Source organism: Vairimorpha ceranae (assembly GCF_000988165.1).
Source record: "Vairimorpha ceranae strain PA08 1199 chromosome Unknown NODE_25, whole genome shotgun sequence".
Classification (NCBI taxonomy): Eukaryota; Fungi; Microsporidia; family Nosematidae; genus Vairimorpha; species Vairimorpha ceranae.
This window is the reverse complement of record NW_020169320.1, coordinates 1-19,356: the sequence shown is the minus strand read 5'-3', so window position 1 is coordinate 19,356 and position 19,356 is coordinate 1. Positions and strand designations below refer to the sequence as shown.

The 19,356-nt window shown below is 24.3% G+C and overlaps 10 protein-coding genes across 10 annotated transcripts; 7 read left to right on the top strand and 3 right to left on the bottom strand.

The window, feature by feature from the left end:
• Positions 1 to 519: 519 nt before the first annotated feature.
• On the top strand, positions 520 to 1,101 carry AAJ76_2500018837 (adp-ribosylation factor-like protein 8a; the record flags this gene model as incomplete). The annotated part of the gene is made up of 1 exon (XM_024474795.1): positions 520 to 1,101. The coding sequence occupies one exon, from the start codon at positions 520 to 522 to the stop codon at positions 1,099 to 1,101; it is 582 nt and encodes a 193-aa protein (XP_024331038.1).
• A 932-nt stretch (positions 1,102 to 2,033) lies between these two features.
• On the top strand, positions 2,034 to 2,681 carry AAJ76_2500017323 (hypothetical protein; the record flags this gene model as incomplete). The annotated part of the gene is made up of 1 exon (XM_024474794.1): positions 2,034 to 2,681. One exon carries the CDS (start codon positions 2,034 to 2,036, stop codon positions 2,679 to 2,681), a length of 648 nt encoding a protein of 215 aa, XP_024331037.1.
• A 288-nt stretch (positions 2,682 to 2,969) lies between these two features.
• Positions 2,970 to 3,218, top strand: AAJ76_2500016387 (dna-directed rna polymerase ii 16kda polypeptide; the record flags this gene model as incomplete). The annotated part of the gene is made up of 1 exon (XM_024474793.1): positions 2,970 to 3,218. One exon carries the CDS (start codon positions 2,970 to 2,972, stop codon positions 3,216 to 3,218), a length of 249 nt encoding a protein of 82 aa, XP_024331036.1.
• A 459-nt stretch (positions 3,219 to 3,677) lies between these two features.
• On the top strand, positions 3,678 to 4,667 carry AAJ76_2500015679 (wd40 domain-containing protein; the record flags this gene model as incomplete). The annotated part of the gene is made up of 1 exon (XM_024474792.1): positions 3,678 to 4,667. One exon carries the CDS (start codon positions 3,678 to 3,680, stop codon positions 4,665 to 4,667), a length of 990 nt encoding a protein of 329 aa, XP_024331035.1.
• A 57-nt stretch (positions 4,668 to 4,724) lies between these two features.
• AAJ76_2500014632 (trna pseudouridine synthase) lies at positions 4,725 to 5,762 on the top strand (the record flags this gene model as incomplete). Its single annotated transcript, XM_024474791.1, has 1 exon — positions 4,725 to 5,762. One exon carries the CDS (start codon positions 4,725 to 4,727, stop codon positions 5,760 to 5,762), a length of 1,038 nt encoding a protein of 345 aa, XP_024331034.1.
• Positions 5,763 to 5,855: 93 nt separating this feature from the next.
• On the bottom strand, positions 5,856 to 6,815 carry AAJ76_2500012542 (proliferating cell nuclear antigen; the record flags this gene model as incomplete). The annotated part of the gene is made up of 1 exon (XM_024474790.1): positions 5,856 to 6,815. The coding sequence occupies one exon, from the start codon at positions 6,813 to 6,815 to the stop codon at positions 5,856 to 5,858; it is 960 nt and encodes a 319-aa protein (XP_024331033.1).
• Positions 6,816 to 6,873: 58 nt separating this feature from the next.
• On the top strand, positions 6,874 to 8,610 carry AAJ76_2500012483 (ribonuclease z; the record flags this gene model as incomplete). The annotated part of the gene is made up of 1 exon (XM_024474789.1): positions 6,874 to 8,610. The coding sequence occupies one exon, from the start codon at positions 6,874 to 6,876 to the stop codon at positions 8,608 to 8,610; it is 1,737 nt and encodes a 578-aa protein (XP_024331032.1).
• A 63-nt stretch (positions 8,611 to 8,673) lies between these two features.
• Positions 8,674 to 10,149, bottom strand: AAJ76_250009208 (serine threonine-protein kinase rio1; the record flags this gene model as incomplete). Its single annotated transcript, XM_024474813.1, has 1 exon — positions 8,674 to 10,149. One exon carries the CDS (start codon positions 10,147 to 10,149, stop codon positions 8,674 to 8,676), a length of 1,476 nt encoding a protein of 491 aa, XP_024331031.1.
• A 414-nt stretch (positions 10,150 to 10,563) lies between these two features.
• On the bottom strand, positions 10,564 to 11,736 carry AAJ76_250007621 (hypothetical protein; the record flags this gene model as incomplete). Its single annotated transcript, XM_024474812.1, has 1 exon — positions 10,564 to 11,736. The coding sequence occupies one exon, from the start codon at positions 11,734 to 11,736 to the stop codon at positions 10,564 to 10,566; it is 1,173 nt and encodes a 390-aa protein (XP_024331030.1).
• A 140-nt stretch (positions 11,737 to 11,876) lies between these two features.
• Positions 11,877 to 18,197, top strand: AAJ76_250007480 (rna-dependent rna polymerase 1; the record flags this gene model as incomplete). The annotated part of the gene is made up of 1 exon (XM_024474811.1): positions 11,877 to 18,197. The coding sequence occupies one exon, from the start codon at positions 11,877 to 11,879 to the stop codon at positions 18,195 to 18,197; it is 6,321 nt and encodes a 2,106-aa protein (XP_024331029.1).
• Positions 18,198 to 19,356: the final 1,159 nt, after the last annotated feature.

Below are 19,356 nucleotides of genomic sequence, written 5' to 3'. Positions count from 1 at the left end.
TTATGTCAAAGTTTTTTAATTTAAAATAAGCGTTAAAATTATTAGTAATTTTAACTTTTAAGGCTTTATTAATGACATTATATTAAAATATATAAACAATATAATACTAATAATTGTAAACTAGAAAATTAGTACATATTCTAAAAAATAATTTTAATCTGTAAATATATAGAAAATAGCTCAAAAAATATTTTTAGAAAATAAAGACCTTAAATATACACTAATAAATATAAGTTAAATTTATTTTTACAAGCAAACTTATAAATTTTTTACTTTTTAATATGTTACCACGAAAGAAAATTTTAATAATTTTCTAATAGTAAAAAAATAATTACTTTTAACATTTTAAAGATAAAAATTTAATCAAATATTTAAAGAAAAACCGTCCCCGTCCTAGTTTATAAAAACAATATAATTAGTTTTAATAATACATCAATCAATTTATATTGTTTAGTTTTTGTACCAATTAATTTACTTAATCAATTAATACATTTAAATTTTTTTGCAAAAAAATCACATATGAATATTTGCACAAAGCTTAGAACGTTGTGTTCTCAGTTTTATAATAAAATTTTTATTACCAAATTTAAGATATGCGTCCTTGGACTCAAAGGGTCATCTAAGTCTTCTATAATAAATTCAGTTTTTCGAGATGCAGAAATAAAACAAAGTAAAGGAGTTAATACATTAGAATATCTGTATAATGGAGTTACGTATAGTGTTTATGATGTTAAGGGTGACCATAAGTATAGAAAATTGTGGGATTGTTTATACAGAAAATGTGACGTTTTAATTTACTGTGTAGATCTCAGCGAAAAGAAAGAAGAATGGGATAAGAGTAAATTTGAACTTAAACAGTTATTGCATAGAAATAGTAGAAAAATGAAAAATATGCTGGTACTTGGTACAAAAAATGATAAAGGACGTGCTATGGATATTAATGACATGATTTATCATTTAGGCTTAAAATCATACATAGATATAGAAATTGCATGCTTTTCCGTTTCAGCTAAAGAAAAAACAAATATTGAACTTGTGCAGCCATGGTTGTATGAACAATATCAAATTAAACATAAAAAAGAGCGATTAAATATTTTTTAAACTTATTATTTTTTTGTTTTTATTACATAAGTGTTATCATTGTTCGTCTTATAACAATATTTTAATACAATTAAATAAAACATAGTTGCTAGTAAATTTTTTACATTACAAAAAATATTTTAATATTATTTTACATATATATGTTAAAAAGAGTTTTGTATAAAATTTAGATGATAATAATACTAATTAACTTACACATCCTAAAAAAATTCTAATGTAGCATAAAGCGCAATAGACGCTTATGAAACTTAACTGTCTCGTAAATACTAAACAAAGCGTTACAAATTTTTAAAATTCAATACAAGCCTCTTTCAAGCAATCTTTGTCTTTTAATATACATTTATTATTTTAAGTCATAAAAACATTTTATTGTTACCATCAAACTGCTATGAGTAATAAATGAAATTTAGTTTTTAAAATTTTTTATAATAAAGAAGCTTAATCTTAAACCGAATTTTTTTATTTTTATGTGTGAATAAATTTACACCAAGCTTTTTGACATATTTACAAAAAACCTATTCTAATAATAATAAATTTTTTATTAATAATTTATACCTCTAAATTTTAACTAAAATTTTTGGCATAATCTTGAAAATTGAGTTTTTAAGAAAAATATTAGTATGTGGCTAAAGTACTTATTTAGCTTATAAAATTATAAATTTCCAATTTTACATAAAAATATTAAATTACTAATATGGCAAATGTCTATTTAAATTACATTTAAACGTTAATAATTTTACAAATGGTAAGATAAATTATAATTTATAACACGCAAAATGTTAAAATTTGTTCTCATATTAGAAATTTCTAAAAGGCGATACAGCTTACAAACAAAAAATTCTTGAAACTTAAGTAGTGATTTTTTAATCAAATATATTTATATTGAAGATATGTAATAAAATACTTGCTAAATTCAACTCTTGTATATTTGTATGTTTTTCCTGATTTATATTTATTATTTTTCCCTTGTTAAAGACATGAAGACAGTCTACAGAGGCGAGATAATCAATCTTAACATAGACACAGCATTTGATTTTATAAAAATTTGTGATAAGACTATTTTAACTAAAAATTATCGTGTACCTTTAGAATATAGAATAAGTAAGTACTATGATAATTGTATTGAGTACAGTCCTTTAAATGATAGTAAACTTGTCATTAACTATGTGAAACGGGTACAATGTCTTGATAATGTAGGGATATTACGATTTAGAGAATTTGATGGGCCATTTTATGAAGAGAAATTAGTACACTATGAAGTGTACAACTTAAAGTATCCCTTTGAGATTACTGAATATTGTGACGGTAACAGTATCATATTTAAAATCAATAAAGTCAAAATAAAATATAAAATAATTTGTGATGGACTTATTAATAAATTACATGATAATTTGTATAGACTAATTAATGCTACTAAAGTAGTAATTACAAGTGAAAGCCCAAAAAACATCCATTATGTACATACAATATCTTGTTTATTTAAATATAAATTTAATTTAACGCATAATCAATTAATAATATTTAGAAATGTTCTGATCGAAAAATATCTAAAATTAGAAGATAATAAAAAAAGGAGGTAATTAATATGTACAACGAAAGTATCCAAGGTCTTGCAATTTATGATATTACTAAAACCGGATTAACTAATAACTTTTTAGATAAAAAAATTTATATTTTCGATAATTTTATAATTTACAATTTTACAGAACAAGAAAATTTTAAAATAATAGTAGATAATAAATATATCTTTGAACATCAAGAGAATGAGATACAATTTGATAGATTTAGAATACTGGTAGATAATAAATTTTTGCACCCTGAAAATGAAAATTCTTAAAAAAAACATAAAATTTTATTCAAATTTAGAAATGTGCCAAATACTAAAAAATGAATCAGGAAAGTTTACTGATTTGGTAAAAAAGTTTTGTAAAAGTGATACATATAAACTTGAAATATATGATGCTTTAAAAAGTAAACAGTTAACAGAATTTGAAATTATACAATTAATAAATATTTCCCCTAGTCATATTATTGACTTGGCTTTAGTTATTGAAGAAGTGGAAGAAAGATATACTGAAGATGAGTTAAATGACATATTAGAAATTTTTAAAAAATAAAAAGTAAGTTTAAAATTTTTACTTTTTTTCATTTGTAATTTTATAACACAATTTTTAGTGAATGGATGGTTAATTGTTATCAATTTATTTTAAGCTGCAAATTTGCTGTGCTTGTTTGACAGACTAAATATTATTGTATGTATTCAATAATAATTCTATTTTACAGACAAGTACAGGTATAAAATCTTTAGAGCAAACAAAATGTAGATATATAATATTTTTTTCTACACAGTTATAATACAAATAATTTATTAGAAAGTTTTATTTTAACAATTTTTAAATCTTAGTTATTATATTTACGTCTTGTTTAGTGAAAATATTTTTGTAAACCTAAGCAATTTTTATTTTGAAGTAATGTTCATTGTTGACTATTATAGTACCAATTAATATTATAATTTTTAAAAAAACAACTAAAACTAATCTAAGTTTCATTTTGTAAACTAAATAATTTGTGCCCATATGAACAAGAAGTTAGATATTGAAGACTTATCAGACGAAGATATCAATAATTTGGACAATGTTGAAACAGTGACATATACTCCTACTATTGATGATGAAGAGTTGGAATGTAACGATGAAGTTTACAAGATTCTTAGTTATTACGATTTAGACTGGCCATCTCAATCTGTCGATTTATACAAAACTGATTTTCTACTTGTGGCAACTAATCCAGAAAATGAACCTGGACAGTTAAAAATGTTTAATATGAAAAACTTTGAACATGAAGGTTTTGAATATAAAAGTGTTCAAGCACCATATTTATATAATAGAATTAGATCTAATACTAATATTAATTGTGTTTCAGATACAACATTTGATATTTATAATGATAATTTGGATAAACTCATATCACTTTCTTATGACAAAGTCGATTATGGTTTGTATTCAGCAAATGAAACTTCTATATTTGCACATGATAGTGGATTTTTATCTATTTTTAATGAACAGATTTCAGATACATTTAGAATTCATTCAAAATCGATTGAATCTATAAGTCGTTTGGGATCTCTTCTTTTTTCAGCTTCAACTGATAAAACGATAAAAGTTACGGACATTAGATCTAAAGATAATATTTTTAACAAATTAGAAAACGCAGAAATTAATGCTGTGGACACAAACAAAGATAATCTATTTGCATACGGAGATGATAATGGAACGATAAAAATTGTAGACATTAGAATGCCTAGCAATATTATAGATATTTTTTGGCATAAATCTAGTATTTCAATGATTAAATGGAAAGATTCGGATATTTTTTGCAGTACAAGTGATGAACAGTTGTGCATTTTTGATACATCACTTGAAGATGATTGGGAATACGAAAAATATTTGCTTTTTGTTCATCAAGGACAAAAATATTATAAAGATGTCTGTTTTAAGGAAGATTTAGTAATTACTACTTCTGTCGAAGGATTGTGTTTTTTTAAACCTATTTCGTTTGCTGACTAAAATATTTATGCATTAAATAAATTATTTAACATTTTTTTAAATTTTTTTATCCCTGTAATGACACAAGAATTAGAACATTTTTCTCCGCTTTTGAAAAATGTAGATTCAATGATCACTAAAAGTACTAACTTTACGCCGTTTGGGTGCGGACATTTGCCATATAACAGGCCTTTGGATCAATATCTTAAATATGGTATTATACACATTGATAAATCTTCAAATCCTAGCTCTCATGAAGTGGTCACCTGGATTAAAAATATATTGGAGTGTGACAAAACAGGTCATTGTGGAACACTTGATCCGAAAGTAAGTGGTGTACTTACGATATGTTTGAATAGAGCTACAAGATTAACTAAAAGTCAACAAACACTCGGGAAAGAATATGTATGTGTAATTGAATTTGAAGATAAACCAAGTAAAACGTCGTTTTATAAAGCGGTTGAAAAATTAACAGGAGTTTTATATCAACGACCTCCGCTTATGTGTGCTGTAAAACGAGATCTTAGATTGAGAAATATTTATAAAATCGATGTTTTGGAAGTTTCAAAAACAAAAAAACAAGCTTTATTTAAGGTATCGTGCGAGGCGGGCACTTACATCAGAACGCTATGTGTACACATCGGATTACTTATGGGATGTCCTGCTAGTATGGCAGCATTACGAAGAGTAAGGAGTGGTTTAATTGAAGAAGATAAATGTTTTACACTACATGATCTTAAAGATGCTAAATACGTTTATGATACTAAAAAAGAAGAGTTATATTTGCGACGAATTATACGACCTCTCGAAGAGATTTTAATAGGATATCCTAGAATTATGATTAAAGATAGTGCTATTAATGCTTTATGTTACGGTGCAAAATTAAGCATAACTGGAGTTCTTAAATATGATTCTAAAATTGATATTGGATCTGTTGTTGTTATAATTTCTGTTAAAGGGGAAGCTGTTTGTTTAGGAGAAGCTATTGTAAGTAGTGCAGAAATTTCCATAATGGACCATGGATTTGTCGCGGGCATTAAGCGAGTTATTATGGAGAAAGATTTGTATCCAAAGGGATGGGGATTAAAAAACCAGTATGAAATCATGTGTGATTAATTTATTGTTTTTTAATTAAAAATTTGGATTTTTTACTGAATGTTTGTTTTGTTTAATAATTAAAATTACATATAAGATACTTAACTAAATAATTTAATATTCACTTTCTGTTTTTGGGGCAATATAGTACCTAATGTGACCTAAATCATATAAATTAAAATCGAAAAAAATAGGTGTATCATCTCCCATATGTAACTTGATCTTAGAACAAAGACCAGCTACTTTAGCACAAATCCCAATATATTTCATCGCCATTTCTTTTTTTTGATTTGTCAAAACATTAATTTCTATATCATTGTCTTCACTATCATGTAAGTTCATAGCAGAAGATGTTGTATCTCCTTTTTGTTTAAATGTAATAGTATTCTTAGATGCTTCGATAGTAATAAACTCCCCAAATATTCCAATAAGCTTAGGTAGAACCATAAATTGTTTAGCATACATCGTAACTTCCGCTTGAAATTCAAACTCAGGTAGTTCAAACACTTCGTTATCAAACGAATACAAGCTTAATTCCCAATTTAAAACATACTGAGGATATTTATAACAAATTATTAACGATTCAGGATTATCATCACAAGATAAATGTAAACTTGAATCGGGTGGAAAATTTAGATCTTTTAGAATAGTAATAAGATCTTTTACTTTAATGGCAAATGTAATATTCCTATCACATCTATATTTATCAAATAAATTTTTGCTAAGAAAAATGTCAATAAAAACTACACGTATTGAATCCATAACTTGCATTTCTAATCCTTCTGAACGTGCTTTTATTTCAACGTGATCAACAATTTCGGCAATACTTTCAAATGTTTTGCGAAGAAGACCTATTTTACCACCAGGAAATACAACAGTATTATCAATCTTATGGTCATCAATAGATGCGGAATATTGTAAAGTTTCTGGTGCATGGGTATCTGCATTATACTTGTTGCCTTCCATATTTTCTTGATCGCTTGAAATATTTTGTGGCATTTTTTTAACGCTTTTAGAATCATTTCTTTCTTCTTTTTTTTGAACAGGCTGATGCGAAATTTCTAGTTCAAACATTTAGGGCATAAAAAAATTATAATTTGTAACATAATATTTAGTAAAATACTGCCCTTCAATGTATTCGTCTATCAAATTTCTATCTACAAAAAGTGGAAAGTCTGTTGTGTTGACAGTTGAGTCAAAATCTTATATTTTTAATTTGTTTGAAGGATTTCAAAGATACTGTATAGAATCAAAAGTTCATTTAAAAAATATTTGTGCTATTTTCATACCTGATAAAAAATGTATTCCACCTCTTTGTGGATTGTATTTAACTCTTCGAGACATGAATGTTGAAATTTTAAAGATTGTCTGTAACTCGAAAATACAACTTTTAATAAAAAAAGCTTACACTTTTTGTCCACCCAATAAATTACAAATACAATTTTATGATTTGAATTACGATGATGAATTTATTTCTGTATCAAAAAAATATATTTTACAAATAAAAAAATTTAAAGGACGTTTTCGTGTCGAAAATGTTCCTAGTTGTATACCAAAATTTATGTATAAAGATCTTGTGGCTGGCAAAAAGGTACAAATAAATGATAAAGTCTATAACGGTGATGATTATATGGAACCTGATATTAAATTTAAAAAAATTTATCTTATAATTGATGATACGTTAACTCCAACCGAGGAAGATAAAGTAATTTGTTTTAAAAAAAAGGACTTTTTAAGATATCAATTTAGAGATCTGTGGTATATAAATAATCCTAAAACAATTGACTTTATTTCGCAGTACAATTTACTTTCAGAGTTTAGCAAAATTTCATCAAATTTTTTACTTCCTAGCCTTCCAAGGTTTAGAAAAAAAATTAGCCGTCGTAAATCTTTTTATAAACGCGCAAAATGGAAACACATTTTTTTATTTACAAGAATTATTAATTCAAATGATTGTTTTATTTATAACAAAGAAGTTAAAGATTTTGTTTTGCACAGAGAACCAAGAAAAATATTAAATTATAGTAACAATAATTTTTTACAGTACTCAGACAAAGATTCGTTTGTACTCACTCTTGGTTCAGGATGTGCAATTCCATCAAAATATAGAAATGTAAGTTGTTTACTTGTTTCGATAAAAAGCAAAGTTTTTTTATTTGATTGTGGTGAAGATTCTTTAAATCAACTGCTAAGGCTTAATGGATCTTATAAAGTTTTACAAAAAATCGGTACAATTTTTATTAGTCACTCACATGGAGATCATAACCTAGGCCTTGTAAATTTATTGAGTAAAATAAAACATAAAGTTAATCTTTTTGCTCCACAATGTATTTTAGATTTTGTATCGCTATTTAACGAAAACATTAAATGTTTTGCAACGGACAGCGCAAAAGAATTAGAACAAAATTATTACAAATCTGTCGATAAAAAAAGTATTGATAATTACATTTTACACTTTACATTAGATAATTTTGTTTTTGTTTCAATCTGTGGTTGTAAACATAATCTTGATTCTTGTTCAGTATCAATTGAATATAAAAATATCAAAATTTCATATTCAGGTGACACTAGACCATCATGTTTATTTGCAGATATGGCTTGTAATTCAGATATTCTTATACATGAATCTACCTTTGATAACGAAAATGAGGAGAAAGCAATAAAAACAAATCATTCTACACTTAATGATGCATATAATATATTTTTAAGATCTAAATCTAAGGTTCTTTTGCTAACACATTTTAGTCAAAGATATTCAAAAAAATTTGATACTTATACACTTGGTATACCTTGTTACGATTTTTATAAATATACTCTTGGAAAAAGTAAAACAATAAAAGAACTAGATGAATTTTCGAAAAACATGTAAAAAGTTAATTTAATAAAATAGTTAAATATAAAAATTTCTACATATAAAAAAAATTAAAATACTTTATTTTTTTTTCTTTTTTCCTATGTATTTCTTAAATATTCTTTTTTTTTCTACTTTGCTAATTTTATATACTCTACGCTCTTTGTTAAACTCTTTCACAAGTTTTTTACGATCTTTTTTGCTCAAATGACTTCTCTCTTCAGTGTCATTTTCAAGACATAAAACTTTATTTAATTCAAGATCTTCTTCATGTACATTACATGTATTCATTCTCTTGTCAGTCAAATCAGTAAAAATTTTAACATCTTCAATATTACTAACATCATCTAACTTTAAAGGAATAAATGTATTTTTTGTTAAATCAAAACTTTTTAAAAAATCTGGTATTTCATTTTTAGTAATTTTAACAAATATTTCATTTATGTTCCTTACTTTTATATTTAATTTACAAAAAAAATTGTTAATATTAATTAAATCCGTAATTAGAAATTCGTTAGCATTAATATGATCTCTTTCTACACTTTGACCGACGTCTATAACATAAACAGTTTTATTATGATAAAGTAAATTATATTCACTTAAGTCTGCATGTATCAGATTGCATTTGTTGTACATATCACTAATAATTTGAATAACTTGGTTATAACAGTCTATAGGATCATCAATAAATGTATCTTTAAGCTTTTCTGCCGGTCCCCCAATTAAACTCATAATAAGAATATTTCTTTTTAGATAAATTGGTATTGGCGAAGGTACATTATGTTTATTAAGTCTTTTTAAATTTCTAACTTCTTTTTCTGCCCATAATTTTATCAGTTTCCTACTATTTTTTGTACAAAAATTTTTAAACCTTTTTTCACCTTCAAGATATCTTTCTCTATCTTTAAAATTCATAGCAGATGTCTTGTATATTTTAATAGCCACAGGGATCATATTTTCAAAGGAAATATCAGACTTTAAATTAGTACAATTTTCAATCTCTGATTTACTGTAATCCGTGCCCATATTGCATTCTTTTGTTAAATCATCTGATAATAAATCAAGTTGATTATTGTCTTTTTTATTTTCAACACTGTTTTCAATAGAAGAAATATTAGTTTTTTCTAATTTAATTTTATTTTCGTTAGTAAGTAAAACATTTTTTTCTTTCTTATTTTTTTTTCTTAATTTTCTTTTGCTTAATGTGTAATTATTTTCATTTTTTTTAAAAAAATCTTTTATAACAAAATCTACATCATTCACATTTGTGCATTCTAAAAGTTTTTGTAATTTTTTTGGACAAAATATATTTTTATTTTCGCCGTTATTATCTAATGTGTGAATATTTTTAACAAATTTAGAATAAATTTCTGTACTTGCATTTCCTAAATAAACATTAGCTTCTTTTCCAGTGCAAATACTGCCTTGCAGATCAACAAGTTTATTACGAGCAAGTAGTTTTTTTAAAATGCTGTATGTCTTAGCATCTAGAACTTTATCTATAGTATTTCTATCAGATTTATCTTTTTTAAGTTTTACTTCTTTGATTTTTTTCATATGGGTTTAAAAATGGTTTTAAGAAAATTTGTTAATACTGAAGTAATTGATTTTATTTGCAAAAATAAAATGAGCTTTTATTAAAAACAATAATTTTATCTTAATAACTATCTTTTAATGGTGTTGGTATAAACTTGTTAATAAGCTCTTGGTTTAGTTCTAAATTGTTTACAGAAAGTAAAAATATAACAATACATGTTTATAAAATAAACATTCACGTCTAATAAAAAATTATTTTTTTATAACTGATGATAAAATTATAGTTTTCGTAAAACATTTTTTTTGTTTTTCAAAATAGACAAAAATTAAAACATCATTTCAAATCGCCATTAATTAAAAGAGATTATATTAAAATATTACAAAAAAATTGTGTTAAAAGTCACTCATTCAAATATTAAATAATTTATTCAGCTTTTAATTATCAATTTGTCGCTTTTTTACTAAATTATCAATTATTTTCTTCAAATTGTCAACTTCTTTTGTTAAAGCTGCATTTTTATGCTTTTCAATAACTATTTCATTTTTTAATTCTGTTTCTCGCATTTTTATATCGTTAATCATCGAGGATAATGCTTTTTTACAATTTTGAATTAAATGTGCAGAATTATTCGCAGGCAATTTTTGAGATTTAATCATTTCAATTTCGACTTTTTGTAGCCCAATAAAATTTTCTAAATTGATTACATTTTTCCTAAGTTTTTGTATACTATCAATCTTAGATTTTAATTCAGAAATTAAATTACTGTCTTGGGCATTTTCTTCCGAGTTATTTTTATCTGAATTTTGTACTTTTGTCTTATTAATTTCTTTATTCAATCTTTTTTTTATTTTATTTATAGACACCTGCTTGGTAGATAATGTATTTGTAATATTAGAATAAGTATTTTGTATATCATTTGTATTATTAGCTAAATCAGATTTTGGATTTTTTTCTATTTCAACAGAATTTTTTATAATTTTCTCTTGTGTTTTTTTATCTACATCAACACCTAACGGTAAAATAACATCTTTAAACTTAACGTTCGCCCTTGGTGTGACTACTCTACTAAGACGATCTTTAAGAATGTTGTTGTCTTCTAAAAATTTTCCTTTCTTGATATCTTTTTTGTAGTTAGATGAATTATTATTTGCTGTTTTATTTTCTACCTCAAAACTTTGGTCATTATCTTTAAAGTCACTTAGTTCTACTTCTTCTATCACAAATGTGTCTTGTTTTGCCTTTTGAAATATATTTTCATGTAGATTCGTGTCTATTTCTGACTTAGTATTCATATAGTTATCAAGCTTAACTTCTTTGTCTTCTTCTTTTGCTAAACATTCCTTATATCTTTTGCACGAAATATTTTCTGTATCTAAAATTTTCTTTTTATTTTGTATACTTTTTACCTTCTCTTTTAGCTTTGAAAGTGACTTGTTACCTGATAAAAAAGTAACATCTTTTAATTTGCTTTGTGTTTCTTTTTTAGCCTCATCTGAAGTCGTATTAGTTTTATTGTTAAATGTTTTCCAATTCAATTCTGCATCTTCATAAGTTTTATGAATGTTTAAGATGCTGTATTCATCATCTAAATCTTTATTATCTTTCATTGATGGGTCTTAAAATGCAAAAACTTAGGCTTTAAATTTTTGTAAATATCATTAAGAAAACTTATTATTATTTTCTGCTTTCAATAGCAGAAAAGGATGTCTTTTCTTGAATATAATTTATTTTTAAATTTAGCCCCTTAATGAAGCAAAATAATAGAATAATAAATGAAATTACTTACCGTTTAAAATCAGATTTAAAATTATCTTCTGATGTTAATTTAGAACTGTTATTTAAGACGTTAGAATTAGATGTTATTTTTTACTTGCCAGATTCAACGATATTTTTAAATTTTTTAAAATATTATATTAGCATTATTTGTAAGAAATATAAAAAAATTGATAAAATATTTTTAGTGGTAGAAGATAACATGGCAGGAAAGGCGGATTTTTATAAGACTGTGTGTGAAAATACAATCGCTATAATCACAGAAAAGGAATTATGTAATGAAACTGTTGGTAGTTCGATACTGGTATTTGATGATCTAAAAAGTATTGGAAATTTTACTGATTTGTTACAGAAAAATGATGAACATTTGAAAAAGTATATTTGTAGTTTTGGGTTTACTACATCACCGTTTTTCTTTTATGATCTTTATACTTCAACTGATGTAAATTTTACATCTTATGCGCCAATAATTTATGGACAGAATATTAGATGGTTCTACAAAAAAGCGCTATTTAACACAGAAATTAAAACCTACAAAAAATTTGATGAAGAAATATTTTTAGATAAAAATAAGAACCAAATTAATTTGCATTTAAAAGGTTTATGTCAAATTGTTAATGAATTTAAAAATGGTGAAAGGGAAGAAGAACATGATGTTGCAAAGAGAATTATTTTTTTATTGTATAACGGAATTTATAAAACCAATTTTATATTAGATGTATTATTGAAAGATAAGAAATATGATAGAATAAAAAATGAAATAGGATTATATCATTTTACGTCTAATAAGTTAGATGTTCTGATTAATGAAGTATTTAAATGTATCTCTAGTAACATTTATATTATTTTTAATTCTATAAAAATACTTGATATTGTTTACAATATAATAATTTATGAATTAAAATATTTAACAGTTGTCTCTAATGATCAGATTAATTATGTGATTCACATACGTTCTAATGATAATGTTGTTAAAAAAATTTATTTTATGATTTATAATCAGCTTCCTGATATTTCAGAATTAGACATAATAATTTTTTTTGATTTTAAACCTATTAACACCAAGGCTAAAAAAATAATATTGTGTCAGAAATCTAATGAAGATTTATTTGAAAACTTAATCAACTTTGAAAAGAAAATTGAAACGGAGATTAAACCTAATTTTAAAATTCCTAAATTGTTGAATACAGGCAAAATTTATAATAATCTTGAAATGTTTGTGATTAAAATACATAGTGAAAAAACATATGAAAGGAAAAATATCAATTTAGATGATTTATTTCAAGTTAAAGAATTTGACACGAAAAAAAATACGTTATATGTTGAAAAAAAGCATAATTTTTCGTACGTTGCATTTAAAATATTAGAACGAGTTTATGAACCATTGGAATTTGATTTTATTAAGCCCAATCATGACAATATATCAGTTATATCATCAGGTATAGAGTTTGGAACAATATCGAACAAAAAGACATTTCTCAATTCTTATAAAATGAATAGTACTTCTTATGTTTTTTTCAGAAGAGATGTCATTGCAATATATTTTTTTGGCAAAATGGGCAACTTTAAACTAAAAATATCGCAAAATTGTTTTGAAGATTATGTATTTATTGAAAAGGATGGATTTGTCATTAATTTTTATATTTGTTTAGATCGAAAACCTAAAATTTTTAAATGTAAAAATTCTTTACAAATCCACAAAAAATTATCTTCTATTACAAGTTTAGGTAGTATTGATCGTTATAACTTATTTGAAAGTGTTGTTTGGAGTAGATGTTCCATAGAAGAAGTTCCTTTTCTAGTGCATAGAGATGATATAAAAATTTCATTTGATTTAAAAAATAATGCAGATTTTAATATAATTAAAGAGATTATTTTAAAAAATAAACATAAGCATCTAAACATTAAGACGGAAAAGAGAATTATGTTATATGAAACTATTGACTGTTATATTTCTTTTTTTGCAAGATATCAAAATATAGCTTTAATATTTTCAAATTTAAAAGCTACAAAAGAGGATTTTTTAAGTATTCCTGAACTTTACGAAGAATTTTCTAATTTGAATTATGATGATCACTTCTATATGTTGTGCTTAATATCCCAAAAAGAACGATATTTAAATTTTAATTTAACTAAGAATGATTGTAAACTGATTTTAAAATATAATATTTTTAATATTGTTAATTATCTACTAGTCTCAATTGATAAAAGATTTTTAAATTTTATTGCTCTCATGGAAAATTATAATGAAATATCTTGTGAAATGCAAGAAAGAAGAGTTAAACACGCAGTTGTTACCCCATTAAGAATAGTTTACAAATTACCTGTTGTTTTTGAAAGTAATAGAATTCTTAGAGAATTTGATTACGAAAAATTTTTAAGAATATCATTTAGAGAAGAAGATCTTAAAACTAAAATAAAAGATACAGTTAACAAAGATCAAAATTTTATTTATGATTATTTTAGAAATATTTTGAATGAAGGAATTTTTGTTGGAAAAAAAAAGTATTTTTTTGTCGCCATGACTACGTCACAGATGAAATTACACAATGTGTGGTTTCTTACACCTTATTTTTCAAAAAATACTTTAATAGGACCTGATTACATAAGAAATTGGTTAGGTGATTTTTCACAGATCAAGAATATTGGTAAATATGCTATGAGATTGGGTCAGGCTTTAAGTAGTACGATACCTACAGTAGATATCATAGACTTTATTGAAATTGAAGATAATATTAAAAATGGATTTACATTTACCGATGGCGTAGGTATAATTTCACTTTCACATGCAAAAATTATTGCTAAAAAATTGGGTCTTGATGAAATTCCTAGTGCATTTCAAATTCGATTTGGTGGATATAAAGGGGTTATCGTTGCGCATCCAATTAATAGTGAAGATAAAGAGTGTTTTAAAGATTTTAATATTAATAAGAAATTGGGACAAGCTGTTTTAAATATTTTAAGATCTTATCAAAATTCCGATGTAAAAAGAATTCGACTTGAAGAATTTAAAGATGAAAATTTGTTAATTAAAGCCTTAGGAGAACAAACTGATGATCGGATTAAATTAATTTTACGAAAAAGTATGAGAAAATTTATATCTCAACATAGAACTATGGAGTGTATTACACACTCTGCAACAAATTTATGCTATTTAAATAGGCAAATTATAAATATTTTAGAAGGTCTAGGAATAAACGTTTCTATTTTTGTTGAACATCAAGATAATTATGTTTTAAGCTTACTAAATGAGTTACTTGAGAATCCTGTAAAGTATGTACGTAGAACAGTTGGAATTGTGCCATGCAATTCTAGTGTTAAAGATTCGAAAATTTTTAAAAAAATTTTAATACAAATTTTTAATAAAATCACACGAGATTTATACAAAAAGAATAAAATTTTAATCAAAAATGGAGCTGTTCTGTTAGGGACAGTTGACGAATTGATGGTTTTAAAAGAAAATGAAGTTTTTATAAAAGTAAAGAAAGATTTGGTTGGAAAATACGATAATTTTGTTGAAGATGGAGATTATGTTATAGTTATTGGTCCTTGCATTGTTGTTAAAAATCCTTGTCTCCATCCTGGAGATATTAGACCAGTTATTGCTGTAAACAAACCAGAACTTGGATTTATGCGTAGTATATTAGTTTTTAACCAAGTAGGACAAAGACCAATTTCTAATATGTGTTCTGGTTCAGATCTAGATGGTGATATGTATACAATTATTTGGGAAAAAAATTTAATTCCTAAAAATTATCATGATCCATCTTTGTATGAAGATCAAACATTTTTGTCTAAAGAAGTGGTATGTTTAAAAGACATTGTTAATTTTTACATAAGATATATTAGAAATTTCCACTTGGGTCATATTGCGCATGCACACATGGTGTATTGTGATTTAAACGATGTAAAAAGCGAAAATGCGAAGTTGCTAGCCGAGCTATTCAATAAAAGCATAGATTTTCCTAGGACAGGATTTGTTGCATCTGTGCCCGAATCTCTTGTTCCTTTAAGTTTTCCTGATTTTTTACAAATACCAGGGAATATTTACCCTAGTTTTAAAAGTTTGGGTATTTTATATAGAAGATCGTTTAATTCGTTGATTAATACAAATTTAAAATGTGAATGTCAAGATTGCTTAAGTAGATTTATTGACAATCTTAATTTTCCACTAAAAAAGATTTTTGAAGGTAGTCAAATTAAATTTAAAAAATTTATTTATAAAAATGATATCAATATATCAAATACAGAAAAACAATTTTATAAAAATTTCAAGAAAGAGATAAATATTTTATTAAAAAAGTTTAAGTTAAATAAAGAAGATGAACTTTTGTTACAATTTCCTTCTGAAAATGATGAAAAGTTTTTTGAAAATATTTTAACAGAAATGAAAAAATTTTTTCAAAAAATAAAAAATGAAATAAAGATTCAAAATATAAATGAAATGGGTTTATTAAAGATGAGTGAGGAATGTACAGAAAATATAAACAGTTTACCTTTATCAATTTATAATCATGATAGGTATAAATTTAGTTATAATCATTTGTATAAAAAAAAATACGATAATTTTTTCTATAATTCTAATATATTTGTCAATCTGGTTAGTTTAAAAAGTGGCACAGAGGAGATTTTAAATACAGAGACCAATGATCTGTATTTATTTGACAAGGAAAATATGACAAATGAAAAAAGTGATGACTTAGAAAAAAAATATATTATAAAAAATGATAAAATTTACGTCTATACAGATGTCATGATCTATAAAAGGTTTTGTTCTAACATAAATAGAGATTTTGATGATTCATTTGGCGAAATTTTCAATCTTCTATTTTTATGTGAATTTTTTGATTCAAAATTTTTTGATTTAGTATTTGTCTTTTTTTTATTTTTACAATCAAAAGTAAAAGCAAATAATAAGATTGAAATTTCCAAAGCTTTATATCAAATATCTAGGGAATTTTACAAAAATCCTACAGATGAACCTTTTTCATATTTTATTTATAAAGCATTAATCCAGCCAAAAGAAAAATTTTATCTTGTAACTATTAATCAAAAAATTGATTTGAAAAAAAGATTTCAGGATAATTCTCAGGAAGTTAAGTTAATTATTGACGGAATTGCTCGTACAATATCTAGTGTTGGATATTTATTTATTTTTAGAATAAGTCTTGTACAAAAGTATCTTTCTTTAAAGAATTTTGTAAGTGAAAATTATCAAAAACAGCAATCCAACCAGAGTTATGTCAAAAAAGGAGGACAGGGGGATTTAGTAATAAAAGGGATGTTTGACACATCCGATGAAGTAAAATTAGAATTATATAAAGGGATTAAGCATATGTTGCATAAGGATATAAATGTTTACAGTCCTAAATTGATGAATCAAGGATTTTGTGAGATGGAGACACATAAAATTAATGTAAAAGAATTCTTTATTAACACATTTTTTAATTATTTACATCCACGAATTCAGAAAAACGAAAAGCAAATGTTAGAAAAAAATGAAGAATTTGTTAATTATTTGATTACAATTACAATTTTACCAGGCAAATTTTACATTTATGATGTACCAAATAGCTTTTTAAATGAAAATATGACTATCGAGACACTTTCATCTTCATTACAGTTTTATAAAAGGGTTTTCAATGAAAATTTTAAGACCAACCTTAAATGTTATTTTTTTAACAATAATGATTTAATAGATGAAAAAACTCGTAAAGATTTTATGATACAAAAAAATATTAAGTTTGATGAAAAAAAATGTATATATACATTTTCTATGGTTTATAATAATGTTAGATATCAAATATATTATGATTTAGTAGATAATAAGCTCATTATTAAATACATTACAAAGGGTAGATCTGTTGCTGGAAAACTTTTTATTTTGAACGATGCCGATAAAATGGATAAAGATGCGGAATTTGAGATTATGTACGAAGAAATAATTTTAAAACAAAATTTTAAAAATATGACTGCAGAAGAAGAGAAACTTTTAGACGAAGATTTATTGAAAATTAAAGACGATAAATTTATTGTTTCTAAAAGTTTAAAAAATTGTAAAAATTTTAGGTTTGAGATAGACATCAAGTTAAGCTTAAAGAAAGGTAATAATATTGAGCTTATTAATCGTCGAATATTTACAGGAGGTAGAGATATTTTTACATTAGAAATGTGTCACAAAAGATTAGTAGTATCTTCCAACAGTGTTAACGAACAAAATAGACTTAGCAATGTAACACAATTTATTTCACTGTTTGAAAAATCTTGGGAAATATTTTTACAATATTACGCTTGAATACATTAAATATTTTCTATTAGTGCTTACCATAAATTTTTATTTATAAATGGTGAATACAAACATAAATTAAAATTCTATAATAGCACATTGTTTACATCTAAAATAACTGATCAAGACTTAATAAGGTAGAGAAGAGAACAAAAAAAGATCAATTGTGTTATCTTTCCCAGAAAAAACGACATTTTAGAGAATACTGTAATTAAAAAAAATTAAAAAAAGAAAAATTATCGAAAAAAAAATAAACTAGCGATTTAATTTTAAAATTTCCCATTGTCATTACCCTTATCTTTTAAAATTTGATTCTGTTACGAAGACTTAAATTCTTATTTAACATAATTATCAATAAACTAGCTTAAATACTTTTATTCTTACTCTTAAAACTTTTTGTTTCAGAGCCCTGTTTAATATTTTACTATTTAACTTAAATCTTATAATTAAGTAAATAATTGTCACCGATGACACCCATACTTTAATAAATCTTTCTTTTTTGTTATAAAATTTAACAACAAAGCCCTTTTTTCGATTAAAAAGGCGGTTTTGCTTGCCTATTTAAATTAAAAACCTAAAAACAAAAGTCAAAATGAAGACAGAACAAAATTTAAATATAACATATATAGATATGTTAAATTTATTTATCTTGATTTAAGATTTAAAATTTAAATACTTATTGTTAAAAATGTAAAATAACATTTTACAATCTTTATTGCAATTTTATAATTTTCATTTTTTTTAATTTTTAAAAAATCTACATTTACTATTTTAGGAAATTTTTAAAAAATATATATTTACTATTTTTGGAAAGAAATTTTATTTATATGATCAATATTCAAATTTATTTATCAGATACGAATCTTTAATAAAAATTAATTTTATTTATAATTTTTTTTTAGACCCTTTATAGTTAAATGAAACTGGGTTGTAAGTATTATTTTTTGCTTATTTACAATCTAGTTTAGACATTTATTAGAAATTAATTGAAATTGTTAAACAGAAAATAAAGACTAAAGATTATTATTTACTTGATTTGAAAAAAAACATTCCGTCTGTTGGGCCTTTAAGTGCGCTTCAAAATTAAGACACCTAAAAAAAAAATTTTTTCCCATGCAAAATCAAACAAAATACAATTCTAAAATAACTATTCGTATTTAAACATTGT